At 24.0% G+C, this 12,125-nt stretch overlaps 1 protein-coding gene across 5 annotated transcripts; it reads right to left on the bottom strand.

Annotated features, from left to right (window-relative positions):
* Positions 1–3,368: 3,368 nt before the first annotated feature.
* LOC132927499 (uncharacterized) lies at positions 3,369–12,102 on the bottom strand. 5 transcript variants are annotated; one of them, XR_009661744.1, is made up of 13 exons: positions 11,811–12,098; positions 9,748–9,986; positions 8,386–8,465; positions 6,402–6,540; positions 6,270–6,338; positions 6,129–6,197; positions 5,989–6,066; positions 5,637–5,757; positions 5,326–5,556; positions 5,036–5,199; positions 4,091–4,315; positions 3,814–3,906; positions 3,369–3,734 (listed from the first exon to the last, which is right to left on the bottom strand). XR_009661744.1 is itself a non-coding variant. In XM_060992040.1 (10 exons), exons 2-10 carry the CDS (start codon positions 9,938–9,940, stop codon positions 5,100–5,102), a joined length of 1,080 nt encoding a protein of 359 aa, XP_060848023.1. In that variant the 5' UTR covers positions 9,941–9,986; positions 11,811–12,097; the 3' UTR covers positions 4,861–5,099. The 5 variants fall into 5 exon arrangements, 2 of the variants coding, with proteins under 2 accessions (XP_060848023.1, XP_060848024.1); XR_009661745.1 differs by having other exon boundaries at positions 4,091–4,214; positions 9,929–9,986; XR_009661743.1 differs by having other exon boundaries at positions 4,091–4,214; positions 11,811–12,097.
* Positions 12,103–12,125: the final 23 nt, after the last annotated feature.

Below are 12,125 nucleotides of genomic sequence, written 5' to 3'. Positions count from 1 at the left end.
GACTACTAAAACAACTTAACAACTGAAGCTTTTAAATTTTCATTTTTTAATCCTTATTCTTTACTTTCATCACAGAATAAAAATGAATTGTTAACAAAGGTAATAAATGTCATTAAACAAAAAATGTAATGTAATAAATAAGTCATTGATATAGTAATATATATATATATAAATCATAAGTGTATGCATTAAGAATATTCAATATTACCTCACTTTTATAACATAGTAAGAACTTGGACAAAAACAGTAATTTACATGTTATTTCAACAAAAAAAAGCATTTTTCTAATCATCAAAAATATTCTAAATAGGTAGGTAAATTCTCAATAGGCCCCGAATGATTAGTTGCTTTCTTTATAAGATTAGTTTTCAACAATTATTACAAAATATTTATAGGTATGGTGTATTTTTGATGTTTTGATTGCCCCTTTCAACAGATCCTTGAATTTGTGATTGTCTGGGCTTTACATAGAATATCTTAAGTTCTTATAATTTTCTGTATTATTGTTACTTATAAATGCCATTTGATATAAATTATGCAGTGCTCTGTATTTAGTTCACTTTGCACACTTGAATCTGGACAGTGTACACTTTGTCCAGGCAATCTCCAATCTCGTACAATGTTCAGTCAATGTATGAACAATTTGAGTATTAAAATGATCTTTATTACATTGCCCAAAATGTTGGTAAATTGTACACAGTGCCCAGAATACCTACTCTGCCCGTAACACATATAATAGTCCATTACATTAATAGTCAAGAAAAAAATATAATTTTGTTAATAAATTCAATATTAGTTCATAATTTCTAAGTTTTTTATTTCACAAAAATGACATTAATACTTACCCATATAATATAATTATGAACAATTAATAGTTGATTGACTCGGAACTCACCTTTTAAATATTTCATATTGTAAAAACTCAATAATTTATTTTAAATATTTTTAAATGTTTTCATTAGGAGACGGATTTTATTGTAAATACATATTTTTATTGAAATGAGATATTTTAAATCTGATAAAAAATGTGTACAATTTAAATAATTCTAATTGAAATGAACCCAAATTTATTTTACATATTTAAATATAAATACATATTTTAGTGTTTTTTTAATTTTTTTTTTATTGATTTTCAACAACGTTTAACATCATCTGCTTCGTCTAAAACAACAAGATATGTAATTTTTAATAGGAAAATTCAACAAGGATCTCTAGAAATTGATTTCACTCCTTCTGATATAGTGAATAAGAATTATGCCCCTATCACATCTGTTGATGTGGAACGGTCTTTTGGCCAATACAAAAGTATTTTCCGACCAAACTGTTTTAATTTTTTATTTGCAAACCTACAACAATATGTTGATTCTCATTGCTTTGTTCTGAAATAATATTCATAATTTTATATACTTACATCATTTGTAATACTTTTATTTAATATTTATAATTATAAAATATTTATTTCTTTGTAATTTTCAATACTCTTACATTTTTTCAATATTTACATATTTTGGATTTTTTATTCCATATTTCAAGAAAAATTAGTACATTTATTGATTTTTTTATTACAATAAAATCCGTTCCCTTGTCATCATCATTCTTAATGTTTGATTTTTGTGCAATTTACTTTTATTTTAGACTTAATTTTTTCAAGCACAATTAAGTTTTTATTTACTCATAACGTACACATAATATTTGTAAATTGTAGATTTTCTGTGATTAAACACTCCATTGTACTAGACGAGTGATTACTAAGTAATATACTAGTTTATATGTTTAATTTTGTTTGATTTTTACAATATAAGTACAAATTATTTTATTGGTTTGGTTTACTTTATTAACTTTTGATGCATCAGAAAAAAAACATGTTTCAGCACTTAACATAATTGTAATAACTCCATGTCAGATTTTTATTATATTAATGCATCTTGAAAAGTATTTATATATCTGTAGTATTAGATGCATAGTAAATAGTAAACCATAAGACATCAATTTAATATATAATTTAGATATCAATTATATTTTATACACTTGTATAACTATAATTTTCTTATAATAATAGAATGGTTTAAAACATTGAGAGAAAGTAATATTATTATCCATTTATAACAATAGTTGTCGATAGTAGTTGACAGTTGGAGTTTTGTAAGAAGCAAAAAGCATAGGCATGCACACAGATACAGTTAGTCTTATTTTTGATGCACCTGAAAATGTATTTAGGATTAAGTGTGCTGGTGAATATTTATTTGAAATCATAGATAGAATGAATAATTTTAAATATTTTGAATTTAAAGTTAAATTAAAATATAAACATTCAATAACTTAAGGCCAATGCGAAAGTATCATTTTTAAGGAGTTGTGTCTAGTTAATTTTTTAATTTCTTGCTCTTTGTTAAGTGTTTAATAAATAAATAATGATCATTAGTGTGTATATACTCCTCAACCATAATCCGCATCAATGAATATTCTGCTGCAGAAGTATTCAAATGATAAAATAATTGTATTTTCATGATAATAAGTTTTTAAACACAAATTGCAATTATTTTTAATGTTATAGTTACTATTATTACTTATTCCCAGATCTATAAATATAAACACTCTGTTATTATCAAATTGACTATTATTATTATAATGTGGTAACTGAAAAAGCAAAACAGAAACTTAACAGACTTCATTTTTAATTATTAATATTAGAACTAACAATTTTAGTTTCTAAAAAATATAAATAAATTTGTTTTTATTCTGTTAATACTTCTACAGATAATAGATAAATCCTCATAGGTACATCTATTTAAAAAATATTAAGTTACCTATTCATTATTTAGTAAAAATATTGAAATTGTAAAGAACGTATATAAATTTTATTAATCTACTTTCATAGTATATCACTGTTGGAATTAAGAGGACGTCTTACCCGCATGTGTTGTCTCCGTCTTACACACGTACGACATAGTAAGTTTTTGTTCACCAGTTTCAATAGTGTGTGTTTAGTTTTAATATTAAAGTGAATTGACCTATTATTAAACTTTTAGGTAAGAACATTATCTGTGTTCTCTCGTTGGCTTTTTACGATATTTTAATTTTTAAGTGAATTATGAGCATTTTGAAATATTTAATAATTTCATACTCATAACTCACCATAACTTAACTAAAAGTTTGATAATAGGTCACTCTAACATTAAAACTAAAAGCACACTATTGAAACTGGTGAACAAAAATTTACCATGCTGTACGTGTGTAAGACGGAAACAACACATGTGGGTGAAACATCTTCTTAAAGATTTTCACTTAGTGAATTAACATTCTTAAAGCTTAAGAACCTTAAAATATATGTGGTTTCTTCGTTTTTAAAAAAAGTCATTTATTCACTATTTAAAATAATTTGGTAATTTTTTCCGTTTATTAATAAAAAAAATAATCAGTGTAAATACTATATATATATATATAGTCAAGAAGTTAATTAATAAACTATAATGACTTGGTAGTAGTTGTAGCACTTGGGATCAAACTAATTCTTACAATTAATATATTAATACTGGAAAACAAACGTTCTATAGCTGATAACTCCCAGGAAACAAATGTTTTATTTTATTAATTGTTAAGCATGAGATCTTTGTGAATTAAATTTATTGATGGGTACATTTTTTTTACATAATAATAATGATTGACAGCAAAATCAATATTTTAACAATCCCTTTTAAGTTTCTTACACAGCTATACAACAGTTGAAATAAAAGCTGAAAAAATAATAATAAGAATAATAAAAAAATATAATTTATGTTTTATGACAGATAATTTAATTTGTAAATAGTATACCTTTAAATAATATAAGGCATGATCTGCAAAACAATGTTAGATAATATTCATTTTTCTTGCATAAAACTTCATTTTCTTAAACCACGTGAATAACTAAAAAACAATAAAGTAGTATGACATCAACAATAATCAAATTTAATTAACAATAATTTAAACAATGTACCAAATACATTTCATAAAATAAATATTGTTACAATTTTTAATAGCTGCCAAACAAATACATATATTGTGTAATGAAATTATAGTTAATATATAATATTTGTATGTTATAACTTACATGATAATTATTTCTTGTTTTGTAAATGTCAAAAGTAATCAGGATACTGTAATCTTATTGCTTTCTTTATATTCTGTCCATTGGTTTTTATTTCATCATTCATAATTACAGTCAAAGGTCATAACTATACAAATATCATTTTAGTACTTTTAATTTACACAAAAATATACTCAAACTAAGCGATTTGAGTTACACATGAAATTACAAAATAAAGATTGTGATACTCTGAAATAAATTTGAATCAAAACAAAAAATAATATTAACACAAGAGATACTACAAAAATTGAAATTTTAATCAATTAAATAAAATAAATACTTTATACTCTATTAAAATTAAATACTGTACTAAGTAGTGATCAATTTTTGTCGATGACAATCAGGAAATGGTTATCTTTGCTGTACAATGAAGTTTCACCCGTATAAACAAGTTTGCAATAGAGTATGGTTCATATGAACTATATGAATATAGTTTAGATACTATTACAATATAATAATACCATAAATTACTCAGAATAATTTTTAGTTAATTAATTATATTTCAATAAGTAGTATTCTCATGAAAATATTATTACCACAGATTAGATTAGTTTTAATATGAATGCTTGTTATACAACTATAGTAAAAACTATATATGTATAATTCAAGTTTTGATGAACATTGTACTAAACACCAAAACAGCATATTAAAAATGTAATAGAAGAGTATCAATAGTGACATTAACCTTCTAACTTGATGATGTACATTTAAAAATTGGTCAATTAAACATTGGGTTATACAACAAAAATATATTTATATTAAATAATAATACATTGAGTAATTTTTACAGTACAAAAAAAGTAAAAGAACATTTGTTTTGACTAATAACATAAATAAAGGATAGGTTTTAAGCATATATTTAGCTCAAACATTTAATTGAGTATGTTTATTGCACAAATGATATTTTACCTGAAGGTAAATTGTGATAGTTTATGAGTCTTATTAACCCTGACTCGTGAAAACCTGAGGCATATTAAATAATTGAAGCCGCTTGACGACGACGTCGACGACGCATTCTTCTTACACTCAATTGTGATTGTGATAAAGTATAATTTTTTGCACCTTCTGGATTTCTAAAATAATTCAAAAAATGTTATTAACAATAAAACTATTATTTATCATTTTATTTTTTAAACTATAAATGTTCTAGATTATTTTTTTTTCAAAGGTTTATATTCCCAGCCCGGCTCATTAATTACGTGATTATTGCTTGATTGTATAACTGCTTAATTGGTATGGACAGTGATCCAGATCTTGTTGCTTGTAAACAAATCGTTCTTCTTAAATTTACCATAGAAATGTCTACTTGTCGAGGAAGGTGATTATGTTGCCCAGTTGTTTTTATTCTATTGTTGTTCATATCTACACTTATAGATGCCATTACTGGACAAAATTCTGTTTTATTCTTTTGATTTTCACATACTAAATATCTACATAATTAAATAAATGATCTAATATTGAATAAAATATTGAAATTTTATATGAATAATTTTAAATTAGTAATACTTACATTACATTGTTCCTACTTGAATGTTTATAATATCTGTGGTGTAAGTTATCCATATAAACTTGTGAGTTCAGCCGAACACCTGGCAATATGGAATATGAAACAGGTACTTTGTATTTATCAGCTGTTAAAAAATAAATAATAAAAGTTTAAATTATAATTTACAAATGTCAATGTTTTTTAAGTAATGTGTCATATTATCATTTCTCCTGATGCATTAAGTAGATCAATTTTAAATTTTAAATTAATTATAACATTTTTAAATCGACTTATTATTTTATAGTTTTAATTCATAGTAATTTATTAATAATATACTAATAAGTTATAATAATAGTTTTTAAGAAACAATACTTACAAACAACATTTTCTTCTTCGTTAATATCATCTGTATTTTCTGAATGTAAGATTTCTTTTTTTGTTTTTAAGTTAAAAACTAAAAAAAAGAAATTATGATGTAGTTAACTTTAATTTCAAAAGTTACTATGTTTAATTTACCCGCTAAAAAATAGTTATGTTCTAACAAATGTTGGTTATTCTTTTTTTTATCATACTGAATATTTGTAACTAAGAATAATAAACAAAATAAATAATAAATAATATGTAATAAAACCATCAAATTATTTTTAAAATACTTACCGTGTGAAAAGTAATTATGCTCTGACAGATGTTTATTAATCCTACTTTTAATATTATTGCTATTTGTAACTGAAAATAAATAGGTTTTAATTCAAGATTTTAATATATTTGTACTCATAAATATACACTTACCAGGTGGAGTATAGTAGTTATGATCAATTAAATGTATACTGTTCTTCACTTTAATATCAGTATTAGTTATGTTTTCCATTTTAGTTTTTATAAAAAACTGCTTATTTGATAACTGTTGACTGTCATAAAAAGTCTTATGCTGTAACAGAAAAACAAATTGTTTATTATTTTTATTTTTTGAACATATGTGGACCATATGGAATTGTATATTAAGATAAACTTACAATATATTAACTTAAACATAGAAACATTGGATATCTATATCTAAAATTACATGCTTATATAGTTGCAAAACAAATAAAAATGTTAATACCCTTTGCCAAGTTATTGTAAAAGGCTAATGAGAACTGTTCTATTATAGGGAAAAATATTCATTAAGTAGATAGTACAGAGAAATAAACTGTTTTTTAGTATCTATAAAATTCAAAGAAACAATACACTAAAACTAATATAATAGCTGTGATGAAATTAATAAAACTAATACTGGTGTACTAAATCAGGTCTAAGAACACCATTGAATGTAACATATAGAAAATTATTCTTTATCACAATCACAATTGAGTGTAAGAAGAGTGCGTCATCAAGAGGCTTCAATTATTTAATATGCCTCAAGTTTTCACTAGTCAGGGTTCAGAATCCAGTTAAGTAATTTAGAACTAATAAATTATTAAGTATGTTATACACTTGTTTGGTTTAATTTACTAAAAATGTCTGATACATATTCTAAGACTGAGTCATATTTTAGTATAGACTATTCAAAAAAATAATATAATTTTTTTAGTGAATAGTATCTAACATCTAACATGTAGGGAACGGATTTTATAGTAATAAAAATCAATAAATGTACTAATTTTTCTTGAAATATGGAATAAAAAATCCAAAATATGTAAATATTGAAAAAATGTAAGAGTATTGAAAATTACAAAGAAATAAATATTTTATAATTATAAATATTAAATAAAAGTATTACAAATGATGTAAGTATATAAAATTATGAATATTATTTCAGAACAAAGCAATGAGAATCGACATATTGTTGTAGGTTTGCAAATAAAAAATTAAAACAGTTTGGTTGGAAAATACTTTTGTATTGGCCAAAAGACCGTTCCACATCAACAGATGTGATAGGGGCATAATTCTTATTCACTATATCAGAAGGAGTGAAATCAATTTCTAGAGATCCTTGTTGAATTTTCCCTATTAAAATATCTGTCAAAAATTACATATCTTGTTGTTTTAGACGAAGCAGATGATGTTAAACGTTGTTGAAAATCAAAAAATACTAAAATATGAATTTATACCTATATATGTAAAATAAATTTGGGTTTATTTCAATTAGAATGATCTAAATTGTACACATTATTTATCAAATTTAAAGTATCTCATTCCAAAAAAAATATATATATTTACAATAAAATCCATTCCCTACTAATAAGTGATATATCTAATAATTTAACAATTAAAACATAATCTTGATATTTCTTATAAGAAAACAAGTAGCAATCAAGTAGTAGTAGTAATCAAACCTAAATTAAAACTTAGTTATATTCTGTAAGTAGATTTATAACATTAACTTAACCTATGTAAAAAAATATCACTAAAATAATAATATTTGTAAATGAAGGTATAAAAAATTAATAATCTCAATGGATATTAATTATATTTGTTATTAAATAAATTGTCTATATCATTTATGGTAGTTGCTGTGTTCCTTTAGAAGTTTTAAACTACCTTCTAAAACTAAATTTAAATGGATAAAATATATAATAAAAATAGATGTCCAATTTGTTAAACAAATATATATGTACTAACAAAATGGCAATGTATATTATTACCTATATCAAATACTTTTCTAATAAATAATTTCTAGAAAATATTCCATTAAACATTAATTATAAAAATAAAAGCAAGTTGAAATAATTCATTAGAATAAATTGGCAAATAAAATGAAAAGCTAGAAAATATAATTGATCTTATTATTTACCTTAGTGATGAAGCTACTATGTTTATTATTGTTTTCAAATTTCTTACATCTCCTTGGATTATTCATAATGTTTGTGTATTCTAAAAATGAACAAGAAAATTATCACTTATATTGTTGTATTACAATTAATAGAACAATATATATTTATTAGACAGAAAGTAAAAGATTTAATTTTTAATTTTCTATGCAAGATTTTGTTATAAATTACAATATTAATGGGAATTTTAAGTATGTGAAATTGTTCCACATATGTTAATTGTAACAATGTGGACTCATTTATAGAATTGGCAAATTCTTATTTTAGAAGTAAGAATCTTTGAAGTTACTAGAGATCAATATTATGTAGCTCATATATACTATCTATTTTCTCAAACTTTTACCAATATTATTTTTTGAGTTTCCACTAAAGTTATGCTTGAATAAAAACCAATTAAAATCTAGTACAAAGTAAAATTTTAGTATTGCATACCGATGATTGCCGGTAATTACAATTAATATAAAATATGTGTATAAACTATTTAAAAAAATATGTTTAAGCCAGCATTACTGTAAACATTTTGATTATACTTGTCGTACTTTCATAGTTTTTCAATTATTTTCTTCTTATTATAATAATAGCTACCCAACCAATTTGTAGAATATTATTGAAACTGGTTTGGTGAAACATGAAGGCCCAATTAACACACTAGGTACTTTATCCTGTTATCATGACAAACATAAATAGGTCGGATGGGTGTATAATACTGTTTATAATATATATATCTATATCAATACCAGAAGATACTTCACTGAGTCTTCAATAAATAATTTAAATGCAAACTGAAGTATTTAATAAAATAATGAAAATAAATGATTCAAGAAGTTGAAAATTGAACTTAAAAAAAAAAATAAAAAACAAAAACATTATAAATTAAAATTATATAGTTAAAAATATTAACACAGTTTACAACTTATGGTTGCTTTCTAACAATTTTATAAAATTAAAGCTCATCGATAGATAAATATTATGAGCAGAAACATATTTTATACCATATGTATAAAATAATAGGTCATTTTTACATATTACATTTCTAATTACACTATTAAACTTGAAGTAGTTCCAAATATCCCATTCCCCTTACCAAATTTCCAAATATTTGACCAGAAAATAAAAAAGTAGCACATATATATTTTAATGAACCTAATTTTTGGTGAATTTCATGGTATTTTAATTTTTCCCCAGTTATTTAACTAGTATTTTATAACATTTTTATACAATTATTCAAAAAATTTATATTTTAATATATATATTTACTTTAATTGTTTTTTTTTTAAATAACTATTTATACTTAGATTATATTTTTAATAAATACAAATATTCACCTTTAATCTGACTAGAGCATTTTTTAATTCCCATGGGTTCAACTATTAAATTACTTTTAATATCAATTTTACTTGAATTAGACCAATTAAATATTGACGGCTTAGCTTTATATATAAGGCGTTTGTTTGTATTTGTTGGATCAAAGTGAACAGAGTACAATCTATAAGCAAGATAACATACTCCTGGATCCATGTATGCTAAGTTTGGGCGGTGACATAGCTGAGTCCATTTTTTGCACCTAAAATTAAATTAGTAATTTAAATTATAAACATTAAATAAAAAATAAACTATGAAAATTAAGATAACTTATAAATTATAACTAAATATCGTTCTACATCTTAAGGAAATAGATGAAATATATAACGTTCTAAGGTACCATATTTGTTTTTACATACTATACAATAAATACCACTCATCTTGAAAAATCATTTAAATTGTTTGATAAGATTAAAATACATGTACAATTTTACTTCAGTTTAATATAGAAAGACTAAGTATAATGTTCTCCTTACAAGAAAGCATCAATTAAATGTTGAATAAAATCTTTTTACATTTTTAGTTTTCTGGAAATTGATAAAAAACTACTTTTAGTAATCTATAACTCTGTAACTATATATTTGCTTTTTATCTTGTACATTATAATAAACTCGACAAAGTAATATTTTGTTATTATCTGAAACTTTTGTGATTAATAAAATGTAAATAAATTTGGTTATTACTAGGGCTGGGATTTCGATGCACTTTGCATTGTTTTTCAAAGCCTACTGTGCAATGCTCGTCTTGTCACAAATTTGTTTTATGTACATTTGATTCATTAAGAAAGTTTATTTTGCATTTTTTAGTTTTTAGGTCATTTTCTTAATTTTTTTAGGGCATTTTAGAGTTTTTGGAGCATTTTTTGAGGTTTTGGAAACCAAGTGTATGAATTTGAAATTTTATTTTAAGATTTAAAGATTTTTACACCAACATGGTTTTTAAATAAATATAACAGATTATAAGTAGGTACTCGTAATTCGTATTATATTATCGGACAAGGTTTGAGTAACCTCTACCCGCATTTCCTGTTAAATAATCTTAAATCGGTAAAATCGACGTCAGATGATATTATCGTTTGACGTTCAGTAAGAGTTTTGTCGTCGTTAACACTGTTTTATTAATCTAGTTAATTTTTTTTGATAATTTAATATAAAAATGCCAAAAGTAAAATGTTCGACAGCGAGTCGACTGCATGCGTTTGTACAAGAATTTGGACATAATATTTTTTCTACCGACGGATCGGTGTTATTCTGCAAAATGCATTTTTTTTAGGACATTTTTCGGGGTTTTTAGGGCATTAAAATCCCAGCCCTAGTTATTATGATTAACACTGAATAGAAAAATATATCGTCCTACCATATTTTAGAAACATAACTAGTCCCAAAAGAGTTAACAAGATTTTTCAAAATGATAAAATACATTTTCATATTACCCATATTGTATTTAAGTTATTTTTATAAGTATAGGTACCATTTTTTAATCAGTACTTTTCTTATGCAACATTCTGGACATGAACTGTACACGTATTCAATTCATTATATGAATAGAGAGACGGCGGATATAATAATATGATGTAAATTCAACAAAGAACAAGGAAGAATGTGAATACCAAATGGAAACACTGTTTTGTGAAGTCAACAACAAAGGTGAAGAAAACGCCAGGCTTTAAACCATATTTTTATAAATGAAATGAAAGTTAATGGCATGGTGGTGTATTTTCAAATGACATTTAAAAGTATAACACATAAACATCCAGTATTATTGTAGCAGTCAGTTGTAGAGACACCATTTATGTATGCACGTTATTGTTTGCATAATAAACCATGCCAATGTCACGGAACTATAGGAGTAATGAAAAGCTGTTATTGCAGTGGCTGGTTAGGTTTATATAAGGCGTATATATCAATTGAACAACATACATCAAATAGTTGTGTATAAATCTAGATTTCAAACCGATGAAAGCCATGATTCCCAACATTTCCTTGTACATACAACCAATAGTAAATCAGTAGTTACAAATACTTACACGATAACTGTGGAATAATTACTGTTGTAACTAGTTTATCACCAATATGTCAAAATAAAATCATGGTGAAGGTTAGTTGACGAAATTACAAAATTGAAATTAGGTATTCAAATTGACGAAATTGTACAATTAGAGTGCACGTTAACCACTTGGTTAATTCAACACTTTGTAAAATAAATTTCAATGAATAAATTTAAAAACACGATCTTAAATCGTAGATAATAGTTTAACCGCGGTTTTCAACAATAACAGTAAAAACTACTTATGAAGGTAGTTTATGTTATGTTCATGATAGTAATATCGTTATCAATATAA

The sequence above is a fragment of the Rhopalosiphum padi genome, chromosome 3 (assembly GCF_020882245.1).
Source record: "Rhopalosiphum padi isolate XX-2018 chromosome 3, ASM2088224v1, whole genome shotgun sequence".
Classification (NCBI taxonomy): domain Eukaryota; kingdom Metazoa; phylum Arthropoda; class Insecta; order Hemiptera; family Aphididae; genus Rhopalosiphum; species Rhopalosiphum padi.
Note: the sequence above shows the minus strand (reverse complement) of the source record. Positions and strands in the feature narration are given on the sequence as shown.

What these genes read in the sequence shown, in the direction of transcription:
- LOC132927499 (XM_060992040.1), bottom strand. Translation starts at nt 9,940, where the DNA reads ATGGATCCAGGAGTATGTTATCTTGCTTATAGATTGTACTCTGTTCAC. An exon ending in ATGCTCTAGTCAGATTAAAG is followed by an intron (nt 8,466 to 9,747) that starts GTGAATATTTGT and finishes GTTCATTTTTAG; the next exon opens with AATACACAAACATTATGAAT. An exon ending in ACATAACTATTTTTTAGCGG is followed by an intron (nt 6,067 to 6,128) that starts GTAAATTAAACA and finishes TCTTTTTTTTAG; the next exon opens with TTTTTAACTTAAAAACAAAA.